The sequence below is a fragment of the Pollicipes pollicipes genome, unplaced genomic scaffold (genome assembly GCF_011947565.3).
Source record: "Pollicipes pollicipes isolate AB1234 unplaced genomic scaffold, Ppol_2.1 Scaffold_2555;HRSCAF=2994_pilon_pilon_pilon, whole genome shotgun sequence".
Lineage (NCBI taxonomy): Eukaryota > Metazoa > Arthropoda > Thecostraca > Pollicipedomorpha > Pollicipedidae > Pollicipes > Pollicipes pollicipes.
The window spans coordinates 18,419,671-18,437,559 of NW_023596136.1; the positions used below are offsets into that span (position 1 = coordinate 18,419,671).

Consider the following 17,889-nt stretch of genomic DNA (forward strand, 5'->3'; position numbering starts at 1 on the left):
GAGAGGGCGTACCTTGAGCTGCTCGTGCGACAGGTCGGGCGTCTGCAGCATCTCCACCAGGCGCGGCCACAGGGCCATGTAGGCCTGACTCGAGTTCTGCATGCACATGACGAGCACGCTCTGCGCCAGCTGCCGCACCTGCGCCACACACGCCCCGCGTCGTCAGCGGCGCCCAATGAGTGGCTAGGTACGATGCCGCACTGTCATCACTGACACAAACGGCCTGGCTCGCAGACCGAGGGTGGCAACACTGGTCCGGCTCGAGGTTCACTGGACGGTCACTGATGGTCCGGCTCGAGGTTCACTGGACGGTCACTGATCCCAGCAAATGTATGCAACAGGTCCATTGTTGCTGGCGGCTTGTGAATGCAAAAGCTGCTCACGCATCGATGCTTTAGCACACGTTGGCAATACAATTAGCGTCATGTGTATGAAATCAAACAGGGGCGACACGACGGCGGAGAGGCACTTACATGATTATAGAAACGCGTGGAAAGCCAAAAGAACGCATAGGACGTTCAGTAAGACAGGTGCTGACCATGAATTCACCGCACGACTGGCCCACACATATCTAGGCGTCATCGTAAAGGCACGTGCCGGGCGAGTGGGGAGGACTCACGTAGCTGTATCGGTTGGTGGAGAGCTTCAGCACGTCCTCCATCACCACCTTCAACGTGTCCGTCAGCGGCGTGACGTGACTGAAGATGACACGCTGGTTGTGCTGAAGCTGTACCCTGAACAGCGACAACAGGGAGCGTGTCTTAGTGAGACCATGTAGGTAAGCTTAGTGTGTCTTGCCAGTGCTGGCTGCACCAGCATCCGCAGAAATACAGCTTCAGGTTCACATGCGGACACATGCGCGGTGCGACAAAAGCTAGGCTGATTTAGGCTGGGCCGGCCAAGCACGAATCTCACGTGGACGCGCAACCCGTCAATAGAAGTGCGAGGGTTTACCGTAGCATTTTAAAAGGATCCACTCCTGCTTTACGTCTTCACGTCTCCAGTGAGCAAACACAAGTTCGTTCTGTTCCCCAAGTTGTCTCGGCTCGAGGCCAAATATCTAAATTATTTCCAATTGGAAAAGGTTAGCATAGAGGCAACGGCGTGTAATGTTGTGAAATGGCACAACACAAAATGACACAATGCAAGAACACTGATGGTGATTGGACCAAACAGGAAGTATCAGTTTGAAGGCCAAGACGAAGAACAAAACAAAAGACATGACAACATGACCGTTTTTTTACGAACCGACTGAGCAACTAACACCTTGTGTTCGATCACAGATTTAGAATAGATCGTTTTTGGCGGTTCGGTCACACGTTCACCATAGGAGCATGGCAGTTTAACAGAGCACGATGACCGCCAACGAACTCCAACGGAGCTGCGTCCAACTCTGACCGGCGTTCCCGTACCCCGCCGTCTGCCACCACTCCCGACTGCGGAAGTCGCTTCACGCCTGCCTCGGGCCGCGCGCCTCCGGCGGCCCCTGGCCCAGTATCGCCGGACGACGGTCCCTGGGCACTCACCACGCGGCCAGCATGCGACTCGAGTACTTCTTGGGGCCGAAGTCCTTGCCCTGCGAGGCGCGACTCTTGAACATCATCTTCATCTCGGCGTCATTCTCGTCCCGCCTCACACCGAAGTGGAACATGGCCGTTGCCAGAATCTGGCGCACGCGGTACTTGGTCAAACAAACCAGTCATGCTCACCTGCATACAGCGGCATCAACGCTTGGTTTGCAGTGGTCAGCTGATGCAAAACCGGGGGTGCAGATGTCCGTCACAAGCACAAGTTTGCAGCACAGAATCAGCAAAAACAATGTGACCACGCCATGAAAGTAACTCCGCATAGACAACGACAGTTGACGCAAAGAGACCACTCTTCACGACGGGCGCCACGCCCATCTTCATTACAATGATGCCCCCCCTCCCCCGCCCGTCGGCGGTCACCATAGAGCTCGTGAACGTTCGCAAAAAGAGTTCAGCCGAGAACACGGCGCGAACCGTCAGGTGGCACCGACAGCCGGCTGACCCCGGCCCCACCTGGCAGACTTTGCCCAGCGACTTGGTGTCGTCGGGCCGGTCGTCGGTGAGCCGCGCCACCAGCCGGTGCATGACGTCCAGGGCGCGCGCGCGCAGCCGCTCGGCGCGCGGCAGCACCACGGCGCCCGTCTCGATCGACAGCGGGCTCAGGTCGACGGCGCAGTTCCAGCTGCGGGGCACCGGACGCGGTCAGCTCGTCCGTGCGCAGGCAGTCTCTCGGAAGGGGTGCGTGAGAAGCCCGCGCCAGCGCGCGAGCTGTTGCCAGACGCGCGGTGCGCGGCGGCTGGAGCGGGCAGCCATCTGGTGTTCACAAAAGCCCAGACGTTGGATAACAGAGGCGCTGAGCCTCCCGGCGGCGCCTCCCAACAGGCCAGGGAACCATGACGGTGGGCCATGGCATCACGCCTGGGCTCCTCGCAGCGCAGCGGGCGGCAGCGGCAGCCGCCGTGGCACGGCCAGCCAGGGTGACGTGTGCAGGGGGCGGGGCCGCACCGACTCACAGGTTGATGGTAGCGTCGTCGATGGGCGGCAGGCCGTAGCAGGCACCCTTGAGGCCGAGGTGCAGCAGGCTGAGGCGGCACAGCAGCTGCTCACTGCGGCGGATAGACGACAGAGCGTCACCACCGAGGCCGTCAGCCAACGCGGTAACACGTCAGCTGCCGGCCCGACCGACGACTGGCATCACTCCAGTCAGCAGGACCGGGCGGGCTCGCAACCGGGGCTTACATGGCGCCGCGCCACTCAGGCACTGTCCTTCCACGTCCCTCCACATCCGGATCCCTGAATGACAGCTGGATTGCAGCACGATGCCCACTTCAACAGTGATAACGCGGTGTAACTTCCAGGACAATGCAATCTGGGAATGGGCACTCCTGGTTACCCGCTCCCAGAGAATGCTAGACAAATGTCGATGTAACCTAGTCATGAATACCACTGCGCGTCAGTGCCGACCCCGTATCCCGTGAGCCTACAGACGAGGGCCGCTCATGTCACGCCATTCCTCAAATCCTGCGGTATGGATCGCCTCACTTGTTTAGCCGACTCGTGTCCTCCATGAAACGGTCCATCTCGTCCAGCTCGGGCACGACGAACTTCTGCACGAGCGCGGCGGCCCACTCCACCTCCTCCTCGGACGGCACGTGCCAGCGCAGCTCCAGCGACTTCATGTCCGTGCACTTGCCCCACTCCTGCGCGGCGAGAGCGTGCGGTCAGCGGGCGGACTGGCCGATCGGCAGACAACGCCCTCTGAACGTGGCACAGCATCAGCACATCACACTCTCTTGGTGAAAGGCCCGCAAAAACGACATTGGCCCTGTGACTGGGTGTGGCCGTGCACGGCTAGCGGTAGGTGGGGTGTGGGATATTGATACTAATCGGTGGAGCCGGATAGCCCACAATGGGACGATGAGTTGTCAGTTATCAAAGTCGGTCCGCGCTGGTCCGCCCCGGGATAACCACCGTACCCGGCTGTCGGTCTGTACCGGTTGGTGGTGTCGCTGGATGCCGTACCCGGACGATGAGGTGCCGGTTGTGAGCGTCGGCCAGCCGGCGGCGCCAGTCGCCGTGGTCGGTGATGTAGGTGCCCAGCAGGCCGGTCAGCAGGCTGTGCAGCAGGTCGGCCGTCAGCTCGGCGCCCTCCGGGCAGGCCAGGTGACGGCCCCGCTCCAGCACCTGCTCCAGCCGCTCCCGGTACGGCAGCAGCCACTGGCCGCACGAGCACACCATCTGCCGCAGGCGAGACGGTCTGAGAACAGGCCCCGCTGCGGCAGCAGCCACCAGTCGCACGAGCACACCATCTGTCGCAGGCGAGACGGTCTGAGAACAGGCCCCGGTGTGGCAGCAGCCACTGGCCGCACGAGCACACCATCTGCCGCAGGCGAGACGGTCTGAGAACAGGCCCCGGTGTGGCAGCAGCCACTGGCCGCACGAGCACACCATCTGCCGCAGGCGAGACTGTCTGAGAACAGGCCCCGCAACAGACGCATTGGCTGAAGGTCCCCGGAACGTTCGGAGTGAAAGTCACATGTCAGATCATAGGCAAGCCCATCAGCATTGACAGGTCACGGGCAGGGTGGGACCAACCAGAGCCAACCCAGCCGCGCAGGCCACAGCCGACTTTCTCGGCCAGCTAACGCCAGCTGGCTGTGTCTGAAAGCTCCACCCGGACGTGTGCTCGGCGACGTACCAGGCCAGCGGGACAGACCTCTTTCAGCAGGAGCATGTTGAAGAGCAGCTCCTGATCCAGCTTCTCCTCGGTCTGCACGTCCTCAGATAGCTCCAGGATGGTCTCCACCACCGGCGGGATCAGCGTGCGCAGGCCCATCTCCGGGTTCGCCTGCGGCAGGCGACGGCGCGTCAGACACCGGCCGCCGGCAGCGGACAGCTGGGCACGGCGCGCTACTGAGGTGGCCAAGTACTCGACTCGGACTCGCTGTGCAGCGCAGCGACGGGGCGAGTCACCAGTACAACATCCTGACGTCAGCACATGACAATCCAAAACGTGTCGGAGAAATGACCCAGGCCACCAGTCAAGCAAAGCACTCTAGCACCATCCACGTCAATCAGCGTCCGCCGTCGCATTGACGCTCATACCACCACCCCAGCGACAACCTCCCACTGCCGCGCCGTGCCGCCTCTCTCTCACTCGTCCCCTCCCCATCCCCTGCCCACACTGGCCAGACGGCGTCCGCCGCTCGTTCGCACCCCCGGCCACTGACCATGATGGCGCCGCACAGGAGCACAGCGGCCAGCTTGCCGGAGACGCGCGTCTCCAAAATGCGGCCCACAATGACGTCGCGCAGCTTGAGCACGGCGCAGCGCTGGATCTCCGGCGACGCCTTGTTGAGGATGCTGAAGCAGGAGGTGCGCAGCACGGTGAGCAGCACGCCCTCCTCCTGGCTGACGCGCTGGCGCTGCTGGTCGGGCCGCGAGTTGCCCTCCTGGCTGTTGGGCTCGAGCAGTGCCAAGAAGCGCGACAGCAGCTGCAGCACCACGTCCTCCATGCCGGCTGTCTGCAGGCACACCTGCTGCTCCATCTGGCGGCAGAGGCGGGGCGTCACGGAGGCGGACAGCTGACGCCGCTCTGCCAGCGCGCGCGACGGGGTGCTTGGGCGGCGGGTCAGGACGGGCAAGAAAGGTGTTTCCTGACTGACAGCAAAGCAGCTCTCTTTAGGTCAACAGCAATTCGGAAGGTCGACGTCGCCACTTGAGTTGCTCGTAAAAACTGACCTGGGCGATCAATGCACAGTACACAGGTGTAGAGCAATGGCAAGCCACAACCTAGTGGAGTAATCTTGAAAGACGATGAGGGCCACTGCTGCTGTGCGCGGCAGCGAGTCAGCACCTGCGGTGAGTCTCGGCCGGACGCCTCCGCGGCGCAGCGTCCGGCGCCCACTGACCTCGGTCAGCTCGGGGTTATCGGCCGCGCTGGAGCAGTCGACGAACGTGATCATGTCGGCCAGCCGGTCGATCAGCACGAACGTGCACATGGTTTTGAGCTTGTCGTTGGGGTCGATGCCAGGCAGCACCATCTGCAGCAGGGGCACCACCTCTGGCCGCGGCCCCGTCTCGGTCATGGTGCGCAGCACCGCGCTCACAGCATTCATGGTCGACGTCAGTCGGTGCGGCTCCGTGATCGACTCCAGCGATTGGTGGAAACTGGGACAGAGTGTGACGTCACAGCGGCGGCCCAGCGTGCGGCAACGCCACAGGGGTCAAAGGCCACAAGAGGTCCGAGAAAGTCCGAACACTGCAGGTGACGGTACATAAACTCTTAGCTGCACACGACAAAGTACGCACACACGCACGAAGAGAATGAGAGCATTCGGAGAGTGACTGAAGAGACGAGCTGTGCAATTGAAGGAAAGGGGTAGTGTCGGCCCGCAGCTTTGAATGGCTCGGGTGATAACGGTAACGAACGTAACTGTCGGCCGAGTCCGCCGTAACATTAAAGAGAGTGTTCCACATCTCTATGGGGTTTTGAACTGAAATAGCCATCTTGGAAGACCTTTCGGAGCAGTTCACAGCCCTGCCCCTCTTAAGACCTATATCCCTCAAGTGGCTGAACTACACGCCCGCGAAAATGAGGAAAGGAATATGGGGGAAGAGTATTTCAAAGATAACCTCGACATTCATGGCGCCATCATAACGCCATTCAAATACTAGCATTCCACAAGCCATGCGGCGATCAAGGTGGATACAAATATACTGGTCGAGTCGTTCATATCTGGCGTTCGTGGGTACGATTTCCAGATAAACCGGCCGCTAATTGGCTCTCAATCAGTGTTGTTCGGGTGCGATGACATAACCAAGTAGTGACGTATCGAGGAACATTTTATTAAATAGAGAAATCGTGTTGTCTAGAGCAGTCTTTTCTACTTCAAAGCATACCATTGGTTACAAGTGAGCTTGCTTTATATCTGATGTTCGCCTCAATATTTGCAAGTGTGAAACCTTCCCTATAAGCAACCGGAAACTTTCCAGCCTCGGCGGCCCGGCCCGATCCGGCCAGTCACGTACTAGACCACCCTATATCCTTGCAACCAACGGTTGCAGCTTCATGGAACTTCAAACAAAAAGCGGCGCCATTTTTCAGACATTGCAGTGTCTGCAAGGTGCTCGCACGCCAGCTTTTCGGCAACGCTCGGTTTTCCTGCAGAATCGCGCTGTGTTAAGTCTGCCAGTCGCAAACGAATTGGCACAGGAACAATCGAGATCTGACCCGAGACGCCGGCAGCCCGGAGCACGCTCACTTCCAGATCGAGATCTGACCCGAGACGCCGGCAGCCCGGAGCACGCTCACTTCCAGATCGAGATCTGACCCGAGACGCCGGCAGCCCGGAGCACGCTCACTTCCAGTGACAGAGAATGGGACGTCGCGTGGGTACAACTGCATCGAATGAACCGAACGCGTTTATAATCTGAACACATTACACCATAACTGCTACAGAGAACTGCACTGCTGGCTGCAAAAGCTTCGCGTTGGTTCAGGTTCGAGATCAGTGCTTGCAGCGATATAAGAACGTCGAAAGCAGGGCAAGCCAAGACAGGCCGCTGGAGCCACAAATATTCATGGTTACTGTTAAGACAAACTGGAAATATGATCTCGCTGGTAATCAAAGCCAGTGTCAAGTTACGAAGAACGGAACAAAAGGAATACAAAATGAGCTGCCATAAGTTTCATACCATACCATTACTACGAAGCGTTTGTTGTCCCTACATTGATATCTGAACCTTCCCGTAAGCACAGATCGATCTGGCCACCGCACAGCGCGTCTAGCAAACACCAGATGCCGCCTGCTGGGATCATGCCTGTCTGATTCATGTGAAGAGAAGAAGTCACGTCTAAAGAAGAACGAGCACATTTACACGACATTCAATGATCGGTGTTACCCCAAACAGCTGCCGCACCGGCCAACTAAACACAGCTGTGCTACGTGCCGCAGCCCGGGTGAGTCACATCCGTACACCGCACTGCACGAGACAGAGTGCGGCGCGCCGCCACCGCCGCCGCCCGCCCGCACGCCCGCAGCGGGCCGGCTGGTGCCGCCGGCAGCCCGTGCGTACCTGTCGATGACGGGCGGGATGACCAGGTCGGGCCGCAGCTGCGCCAGCGCCCGCAGGCACTTGTTGGCGTGGTGGCTGTGCGTCCTGGGGCGGCATACAGCGCGCTCAGCGCGCGGAGCACGGAGCGTGACGGGGCGCTCGCCCCCACCGGCGGCCAGCTGTGCGCTCCACAGACCACGCGGTCACGGGCGCCGGTCACTCACAGCGGCGCTCAGCGCGGCGGAGCACGGAGCGTGACGGGGCGCTCGCCCCCCACTCGGGGCCAGCTGTGCGCTCCACAGACCACGCGGTCACGGGCGCCGGTCACCTCCGACCGTACGGCGGCGCTCAGCGCGGCGGGGCACGGAGCGTGATGGGGCGCTCGCCCCTCATCGGGGCCAGCCGCGCGCTCCATAGACCGCGGATCACGTGCGCCCGTCACCTCCGACCGTAGATCGCCAGTCACGAGCGCCAGGTCACACGTCCACGGGGCGTTGGCTGACACCAGATGTCTCCCGCGCTATACATCGACACAACTACAGGGAAGCCTGAGGAGGGCCACTCCCGACGGGCCGACGGATCTCCAACAGTCGAAGTATACACCCGCAGCGTGACACTCGGCGGTCCGGTCAGCCGCCCGACACGAGTTCAGGATCAAGCGTTCACAACACACACAAAGCTGAGGCAGCGTGCGTGGCAACAGAGCTGACGCTGAGCTGCGAGAAGCAGCCTACCCACCAGGAGTAGATACCGAGCAGCGCGCACGGCAGCACGCCTTGCACGAAGCGTGTGACGTCATCGTCGGTCAGCTCATGGCCCTCGGCCGTGTAGTGGCTCCAGGAGGCCTTCTTGAAGCGTTCCCTGAAGCGGAACCGAGTCATGATGACTTCCATGCATGATGACTCGTGAACCGTCATGACTCAAAGACCATGCCCCCACAACCAGCACAGTCACGTGAAAGCACAGCAACAGCGTGTCTGCGCACTGTACAGAAGGTGACCTGAATGGTCATCCCCGACGCAAAGCACGGTAATGTTCCTCAATGTTGACGTCACACATTAAAGGCCTTCAGCTATTGGTTTTTCTGGCATTACGGCTTCAAAGTTATTATGCTGAGTTAGCATGCAATGAGCCACTGGTACTAGTCAAACGGCGCAGTAACGCTAAATGACTTTCATATCGATGTTACTCATTATTTCTAGCTGCGCTCATCCTTAAGACTTTTGAGAATGTGGCTCACTTTTGAGCATGAGCACACCTCGAAATACTGAGCGCCGTCAATACAGTCGTTACATAAGCACTGCGTCATTTGACCCGCACCTCCCAGTCTATTAAGGTCGTTGATTCAACATTAACTTCTGGTCCCTGTCATCCCTGTGCTTACCAGAGATAGAACTTTGAACGCTTAATGTTGACCTGGTTTTCAGTTCACCGTACAAGTCGCCAAGCGGCGACCGACACCGCGGACGCACCTGTTGATAGCGACGGACGAAGACGGCGCAGACATTGTTCAAGAAGTGGCTCAGTGGCTCCTGCCAGGTTCCGGCGTTGGACGCGTAGAAGTACGACTCGAGCGCCTCCAGCAGGCGGTCCAGGTAGGCCTGTGCTTCACCGCCGCCGCCCTGGCCGCCCGGACACGGCGTTAGGCGCGGCTGACGGCTCACCTCAGGCGCTCTGCTAGCGGACCAACACGACACGACACGGGGCGGCGACCGCCCCGCCCAGCCGTGGCGGCGCGGGACGGCGCCGCCCCGCTCCCGGTCAGAGCCGCCGGCGTCCCCAGCCGCCGGCCGCGGGCTGCGACGAGCCCTCACCTGCCGTGGCGGCGCGGGACGGCGCCGCCCCGCTCCCGATCAGAGCCGCCGGCGTCCCAGCCGCCGGCCGCGGGCTGCGACGAGCCCTCACCTGCCGTGGCGGCGCGGGACGGCGCCGCTCCGCTCCCGATCAGAGCCGCCGGCGTCCCAGCCGCCGGCCGCGGGCTGCGACGAGCCCTCACCAGCATGCCGATGATCCAGGAGGTGAGCGCCGGTATGACGTGAACGTTGGCGCGGTGCGAGCCGACGCCCTTGTAGGAGATGGGCAGCCCGAAGGCGCGCAGCAGCCGGGAGAACACCTCGGGCAGCAGGTCCGACCAGTCCACCTGGCCGGGGTTCTCGAACGCCAGACGCGCCATCAGCAGGCAGAGAGACTGTGTCGGCGACACACAGGACAATCAGCATACAGATGGTGACTTCCTACACAGACAAGGCAACATACACCAGCAGCTCAACACGGCCCGTCAAAGCAACCAAGATGATACTCGTTTGTTTCAGCTTACCAGACTGTTTTGCTTCATGGCTTGACAAATAGTTTGAATTGTTCCACACGGTTTTTGCACATGACCGATTGGGATAAATTAAGAGTGAAGTGCTGGAGAAACTCATTTTGAGGCAAACAGACATACTAGTAACATGCCGCTATATCCCATCACATCTCAGCAGTGTCGTGCCTTTGCCCAAGTAAGCCCAGTTGGTTCATACAAGCCCTCGGCTGCTAAGCCTCCACCTGGCCGGGCCCTCTCATTCGGTCCCAGCCATCAGCAGCGCCCTTGCCCTCTCGCCCCGTCCTAGCCGTCCCCACCTGGTCCCAGGCGCCGCCGTTCTCCAACAGCGAGAGCAGGCCGGAGAGCTGCGGCAGCCACAGCCGCCAGCCGCGGTCGTAGAGCGCCGGCGGCAGGTCAGTCGGCAGAAACACCTCCAGACACTCGAGCACCCAGGTGGCGGCGCTGTCGAACGGGCACAGCTCGGGCAGCAGCTCCGCCAGGATCTCGGCCGTCGCCTCCGTCGGGAAGAAGCTGCCGGGCCGACACACAGGTCAGGTCAGGTCAGGTCAGGTCAGGTCAGGTCAGGTCAGATCAGGTCAGGTCAGGCCAGCCAAGCGGCAGTGCAGGGTGCAAGAGTTAAAGCTGCATGTCATACGAATTAAGTGAGTCTATGCTCACTGACGCATCTTACTTTCTTGCGCACTTGCCCATCGCGAACTGCACTTCCCCCACCTCATACAAACTGCTCGCACATGGTACAACACTTAAAACTAGCTTGATGTGAACATAAGAGATCACACTGACCTCCGGCAAAGGCGCGCCATGTTCTTAACATAGCGAGGCGTCGTGCTGAAACGAAAGACCGCCGTCAGTGGTGAGCGCATCAACAGAGTGCACGCCGACTCCGACGTGGCGCCGATCCCTTGACAGCGGTGACGATCACTTCAGCACACGGTCCTGTCACTGACGAGCGGCACCCCCACGGCCAAAGAGTCAGAGACAGCGGTGACAATCACTTCAGCACACGGTCCTGTCACTGACGCCCGGCACTCCACGGCCAGAGAGTCAGGGACAGCGGTGAAATCACTTCAGCACACGGTCCTGCCACTGACGAGCGGTACTCCCACGGCCAGAGAGTCAGGGACAGCGGTGACGATCACTTCAGCACACGGTCCTGCCACTGACGAGCGGCACTCCCACGGCCGGAGAGTCAGGGACAGCGGTGACGATCACTTCAGCACACGGTCCTGCCACTGACGAGCGGTACTCCCACGGCCAGAGAGTCAGAGACAGCGGTGATAATCACTTCAGCACACGGTCCTGCCACTAACGAGCGGTACTCCCACGGCCGGAGAGTCGGGGACAACGGTGACAATCACTTCAGCACACGGTCCTGCCACTAACGCGCGGCACTCCCACGGCCGGAGAGTCAGAGACAGCGGTGGTGGTCACTTCAGCACACGGTCCTGCCACTGACGAGCGGTACTCCCAAGGCCGGAGAGTCAGGGACAGCGGTGACAATCACTTCAGCACACGGTCCTGCCACTGACGAGCGGTACTCCCACGGCCGGAGAGTCAGGGACAGCGGTGACGATCACTTCAGCACACGGTCCTGCCACTGACGAGCGGTACTCCCACGGCCGGAGAGTCAGGGACAGCGGTTTTGACGATCACTTCAGCACACGGTCCTGTCACTGACGAGCGGTACTCCCACGGCCGGGGAGTTCAGGGACAGCTGGGTTGACAATCACTTCAGCACACGGTCCTGCCACTGACGAGCGGTACTCCCACCGGACCGGAGAGTCAGGGACAGCGGTGACGATCACTTAGGCACCACGGTCCTGTCACTGACGAGCGGTACTCCCAAGGCCAGAGAGTCAGGACAGCGGTGGTGGTCACTTCAGCACACGGTCCTGCCACTGACGCGCCGACACTCCCACGGCCGGAGAGTCGGGGGACAACGGTGACAATCACTTCAAGCACACGGTCCTGCCACTGACGAGCGGCACTCCACGGCCAGAGAGTCAGGGACAGCGGTGACGATCACTTCAGCACACGGTCCTGTCAGTGACGAGCGGTACTCCCAAGGCCGGAGAGTCAGGGACAGCGGTGGTGGTCATTTCAGCACAACGGTCTGCCACTGACGCGCCGCACTCTCACGGCCGGAGAGTCGGGGACAACGGTGTGACAATCACTTCAGCACACGGTCCTTGCCATTGACGAGCGGCAACTCCCACGGCCGGAGAGTAGGGACAGCGGTGACAATCACTTCAGCACGCGGTCCTGCCACTGACGAGCGGTACTCCCACGGCCGGAGAGTCAGGGACCGCGGTGATGATCACTTCAGCACACGGTCCTGCCACTGACGAGCGGTACCCCCACGGCCGGAAGCAGTCGAGGGCAGCGGTGGCAATCACTTCAGCACACGGTCCTGCCACTGACGAGCGGTACTCCCACGGCCAGAGAGTCAGGGACAGCAGTGGTGGTCACTTCAGCACACGGTCCTGCCACTGACGCGCGGTACTCCCACGGCCAGAGAAGTCAGGGACAGCGGTGGTGGTCACTCAAGCACACGGTCCTGCCACTGACGCGCGGTACTCCCCACGGCCGGAGAGTCAGGCAGCCCGAGCCAGCCCGTGCACCAGCCTCAAAGCATGCTCACGCCATAGTACGTCCGCCAACAACGACCACGCAAATACACGGGCCATATGTCAGGAAAACTGGGGAATAATGCACAAAACGCCTTCTGATCCCCATCTGTCATCCCTGCACTTACTCGAGATAGAAGTTGAGCCTCATAGTGCGGAAGGGGTGCCTGGTGAAGCTCTTGTACAGGTCGTAGATGGGACGCCATTGGATCTCCAGGTCGTCCCGGCTCAGGTTCCGCTTCCTGGCGAGTCACGGCACGCGCGGACAGTCAGACCGAGCCCGGCCACCGCCACCGGCGTCAGAGGTGAGCAGATGTCGCACGCTTCGGACGACAGTCACTTGCGTATGACAGCAAGCAGTAGCACCCCTAACCACGGCACGCGCGGACGGTCAGACCGAGCCCGGCCACCGCCACCGGCGTCAGAGGTGAGCAGATGTCGCACACTTCGGACGACAGTCACTTGCGAATGACAGCAAGCAGTAGCACCCCTAACCACGGCACGCGCGGACGGTCAGACCGAGCCCGGCCACCGCCACCGGCGTCAGAGGTGAGCAGATGTCGCACACTTCGGACGACAGTCACTTGCGAATGACAGCAAACAGTAGCACCCCTAACCACGGCACGTCTTGCGATCGGATGGATTAACACATGACCCAAACCCTAGTAAACATATTTGTAGACATTATTTTGCGTATATTTTGTATGGGTCGCAGCAACACAAAATGTACTCCAAAGCATTCATAACTGTAAATAATTTGTTAAAGCCCTTTTGACTGGATGGATTTCTGGAATCAGAGATCACGCTAAACAGTACTTGTTGTGTAAACCCTGACTCCATCATTTAATCGCGAAACTCCGCTTCAGTGGTAAAATTTATGGGCAACGCACTGCTCGTCCAGCCCTTAGATCTCTTCTGACCTAGAGCGGCCACTGCCGCCAACCGCACGCCATCCCAACCAGGGGAAAAAGCAAGCGCTTGTAGTAGCTCGAAGGCGCTCGGGCCAATGCGCCTCGGGAAAGGCGCAAGGCGAAGGCGCGGGCAGGCGCTCAACCAATCGAGATATGGGGATGGTTTTCGAACACACAATTGCTTCAAATATATGCGAATTAACGTAGGAAAAAAACGGCGTAAGAAAAAAAGGAAAAAAAAAGAATTCAACCATCAGCACAATGTTCCTAATGCTTCGATATGTCAAATGCACCGGACATTTTTGTGAAAGCAGCTTCCTTCTTCCTATCTCACAGATCTCGTATCAGTCCACTATTTACGAAAGATAGCATGCGTGGTCAGGCGCTCCATAGTACACCGGATGGTGCGGCTCGCACAATGCTTACACTTTCTTGAGCAGTCGAATCACCATCTTGCTGCAGGCGTCCACATTTCTATAGTCGGTCGGCGACCGCTGGATCATCTTCAGGTACATCTGGATGAACAGGATGTGGTCCTCCTTGGACATGAAGAGGTGGTAAACTTGCAGGTACCTGACCAAGCATTGCCCCATGAGTGGACGGAACAACCATGGGGACAAATAGACGAATGCAAAAAAGTGCGATTGGCAAACTGCAACAACACATTGCAGTTGCACTTAATCCAATGCTGTACCAGGTCCAAAAAATAAAACCCAGGGATGAGCTTCGAGTGGCCGCGACATTGGCTGTGCGTTCTCGTGACTCAGGAATAAAAGCAAGTAACTATCGAAACCAGTTACTCCGCATCGACTACCACGCAATGGCCACTCCCGCGGCCCACCACTGGCCCAGCCGGCACACGCGTCTGCCAGTGTCCCAGTCACGGACGCGGCAGGAGAGCCTCACGACCCACTCACACGCCCAGTCGGCTGGTGTAGATCTGGAAGCCGTGCGTGTCGTCGCCGGTGAGCGCCACCGCCATGTTCAGCTTAATCTTGGCCAGGTTGTCGGCCGCCTCGCGCTCCAGGGCGGTGCTGTACGGCAGGTGGCGCAGCGAGGGCATACGCTTCTGCGGCCGGAAGCCGAGCCGGGACTCGCCCTCCGACACCTCATCCTGGCTGTCGGCGTCCTTCTCCCAGTCGAACTCCTCCTGGTCGCTGTCGTCCATGTCCATGGCGAGGGCGGACGCGGCGGCCACCGACGGGTCCCCGAGCTCTGGCGGGAGGCGAGCACCGGTGTCCAAGCCGAGAGCGTCAGGACTGCCCCGGGCGGACGGGCGAGTCTAGGGCGCAGCAGAGGTAAATAGAACAGCGCCTGGCCGAGATCAATGGCGCGGAGACAGCTACTAAGCAGCGGGTGGTCGCTCGGAGCACATTGGTACTTGAAGAACCAGCAAAGGCCGTGCAAGAAAAATGTAACAATAGGTGCTATTGCGAAGAGTACAGCTTAGCCATGTGTGAAGCAAACCATGTAGATCAGCCAAGCAAAATCCTCAGTACTTCCATTCTAGCTCCACAGGCCATTATGTCTGCAGCCTCTAAACTGCATTGGAACATTTCAAGCCACAATATGTAATACTACCAGTTCACAAGTTGTGCCACTTTGGTCTGCAAATGGTTGATGGCCATACCATGACCAGTCATGTAGTTTGCTTCCTCTTTGGGACAAAAACCAAGAACCACAAGATCAAAGCATTTCATCTTAATATCATGAGCATGTGGAACACATGTCTCTAGTAGGCTGTCCCAAACAAGTTTCCGGTGTTCCTGGTGTGTGCGGCCACACAGTGAAGTTTGGCTTTGGCAGCCTTGCAGTGCTCCCACTCTGAGGTAAACCTGGCCATATGCCTGCCAGGCTGTCATGGCAGGCATCCTCTGATATGGACGCACATGCACACACAAAAGAGGAACCTGTCTTTCAGGTGCTGTATGCACAGCTGTGCTCAGACGCACACAAAAATGGTGTAGCATGTGACCACATGCGCATAGTAGGTGGTGTGTTGGGTGGCAAGTTATCAGCCAGCATAGTGACCAAGCACCTGGGCATGAAACCAGTGTTCCATAAGCATTGCTCTGAGTCTGTGTGATGTGGAGGCAGCATCTGTGAAGGAGCTCCCTGCAGGGATGTATGATAAATATTGGTAACAGCACTATATCCTAGCTGCTACTTAAACAAATAACTGGGCTGATCATCACTTAAAATCAGGTATAGAGTAAGCTGGGAATTTGAGTGCTATATAGACAGATGGGAGAGACATCAGGTCAGCCAAAAGCTTATATCCAGCTGTAAGGAATCACTTCAGGTTTCAGAAAAAAACTCACATCGCATTGCATTGTGATCAGCTGGCAATTGACCACTGTCATGCAATCACATGTCTTGTGGCACTGCATACTGATACAGAATGCCTTAGTCTTTGCAAACAAAAAAAGATTAATGCATAACAGGTTATAAGCAGGTTGTCATGTTTAATCAACCATAAACTTAAGTTAGCAAAAGGATCAGCAATGGGTCAGCAATGGGCAAAAAATTGAGGACATTTGCAATAAGCTTTTCTGAATGATCATACCATCTACAGAAAGCTTCCCTTGATGGTTATCATGCCAATATTGTGTTTTTAATGTAGAATGAACTGAACATGCTACCTCCAAAGGATCACCAAGGAGGAAAAGACCATAGGATCAGCTGTGAATTGAGCCTGGACATCCCACATGGAGGTTGAGCACCAAAGTCCTGACTGAGCTACTTTTGCCCATCATTTTGCAACAGATGGTACAACTGTGCCACAGTGTGCAACCTTATTTCACAAAATATGCAGCCACTTTATTTATATTGTGTTTCTAGAAAGAAAATGATTTTATCTCTGTGCATTCAAAGATAAGAAGAGTAAGGATGTAGAGTATAGTGTGTACAAAGTAAAAACACAGATAAGAAATACTTTACCATCAACTTTAAACTTTGATAACATGGTTATAAATATGAGGGAGCTAATCCTTCTATATAGAAGCCTTACCTTACAGTAAACTCAGCTCTCAGGGAAATGTCTTATATGTTCATTAAAACCAGTATGGTGATATGGTAAAAAAAGGTGAGGGGTGAAACCGGGGCATCACCAGCACTTGATGTCGGGAAAGATAACAAACAACCCATATTCAGGAATGTAGCACCCTAGTACTCACAGGGCAATGGCCATAATTTTGGGAGATCCTCCTATTTCAGCAATGACTAATAGGATTGAAACTGGTATATAAGTAGGGTCATGCATGACTAGAACAATACCACTGCTCTTCTCTACCTCAATAACAACATTCCCTGATAAAGCGAGTGGGGATTGGAATGGCATACTAATGATCCATGGTTTTGTTAGATAAAATGATTGTTCAATTTTCATCTTCCAATACTTATCATTTAGTTTTGAAATGTTCTGCACCCAGACTATTCCAATGTTAAGTGGTTTCACATTCCAGCTTCTTGTGGCATTGTTGCTATTCAATTCAGAATGAAAAGGCCGATAAGCCATCATTAAGCCATGAAAAAAGGCCTTCAAAAACCTTTGGTAACCACACAGATAACAGTCCAATGGTGAAACAACCACAGAGTGGTAATGAAATAAGAATGTAGATAGCTGGGATTTGTTGGCAGGACTATACATAAGCAAATGTATATATATATATATATATATATATATATATATTCACCTCAAAATCATATTGTTGACCAGGAATTTTACCACCAGATGGTCTGGTCTGGCCCTGTACTGCTTAGCATGGGCAGTGAGCCCACACCTTCACCCAATTAATAGACTGACCAAGTGGTCAAAAAGCAGGAACACAAAGTCATAAATCTGTAAATAATCTATGAATCTCAAGAACCACTATAACCAAACACTTACTGAAGTACAGGCCAGCATCACAAAGTCTGACTGTACAATACATGGAAGACATACTGCCCCACCTTCCCTACCTTGAAGAGGTGCAACAGTACACTCCATCTTAGTGGTTCCACCAGCTTCAGTAGTTACCGCGGCACCATCCACTACAAGCGACTTTTCTGCCTACTACATAGGCATCTGCTTATGTACCTACCTAGTTCGCGGGTCTACTGTTGGTTGAACGAGGAGCTTGTACAAACATACGGGACCCTAAAAGCAGGGGCGATGACGACACGTAACCACGGAATACGTCTAGAACATCACCGCACGAATGCACGAATGAGTATCGACTCGACAACATGCACAGTCATTGCCTGTGGACGTAAAGAAACAGCTGTACGAGCTATGGGCAACGCACTGGGAAGTTGATGCGTTCAGAAGCCAAAAATGCTGCAAGTTATCTACAAAATTAACATTACACCACAATTTGTTAATCCTTTTTTCTGAAAAGTTGTCACAACTAACGTTAGGCACCCGATCAAGACACTCTCCAATTTTGCATCTGCACCCCCCA

At 56.9% G+C, this 17,889-nt stretch overlaps 1 protein-coding gene across 1 annotated transcript in view; it reads right to left on the reverse strand.

Moving 5' to 3' along the window:
* LOC119098695 (proteasome activator complex subunit 4) overlaps window positions 1–17,502 on the reverse strand; it is a 28,569-nt gene extending 11,067 nt beyond the window's left edge. The window contains exons 1-20 of the mRNA XM_037221696.1: window positions 17,408–17,502; window positions 14,365–14,662; window positions 13,874–14,020; window positions 12,665–12,778; window positions 10,693–10,737; window positions 10,206–10,419; window positions 9,583–9,774; window positions 9,059–9,208; window positions 8,325–8,488; window positions 7,608–7,691; window positions 5,441–5,699; window positions 4,760–5,077; window positions 4,246–4,377; window positions 3,552–3,767; window positions 3,072–3,229; window positions 2,543–2,635; window positions 2,043–2,211; window positions 1,527–1,666; window positions 620–734; window positions 13–138 (exon numbers count right to left, since the gene is read on the reverse strand). Of these exons, the coding sequence (XP_037077591.1) occupies window positions 13–138; window positions 620–734; window positions 1,527–1,666; window positions 2,043–2,211; window positions 2,543–2,635; window positions 3,072–3,229; window positions 3,552–3,767; window positions 4,246–4,377; window positions 4,760–5,077; window positions 5,441–5,699; window positions 7,608–7,691; window positions 8,325–8,488; window positions 9,059–9,208; window positions 9,583–9,774; window positions 10,206–10,419; window positions 10,693–10,737; window positions 12,665–12,778; window positions 13,874–14,020; window positions 14,365–14,662; window positions 17,408–17,435 (3,162 nt within the window). The 5' untranslated portion in view covers window positions 17,436–17,502. The remainder of the gene's footprint in view (window positions 1–12; window positions 139–619; window positions 735–1,526; window positions 1,667–2,042; window positions 2,212–2,542; window positions 2,636–3,071; window positions 3,230–3,551; window positions 3,768–4,245; window positions 4,378–4,759; window positions 5,078–5,440; window positions 5,700–7,607; window positions 7,692–8,324; window positions 8,489–9,058; window positions 9,209–9,582; window positions 9,775–10,205; window positions 10,420–10,692; window positions 10,738–12,664; window positions 12,779–13,873; window positions 14,021–14,364; window positions 14,663–17,407) is intronic.
* Window positions 17,503–17,889: the final 387 nt, after the last annotated feature.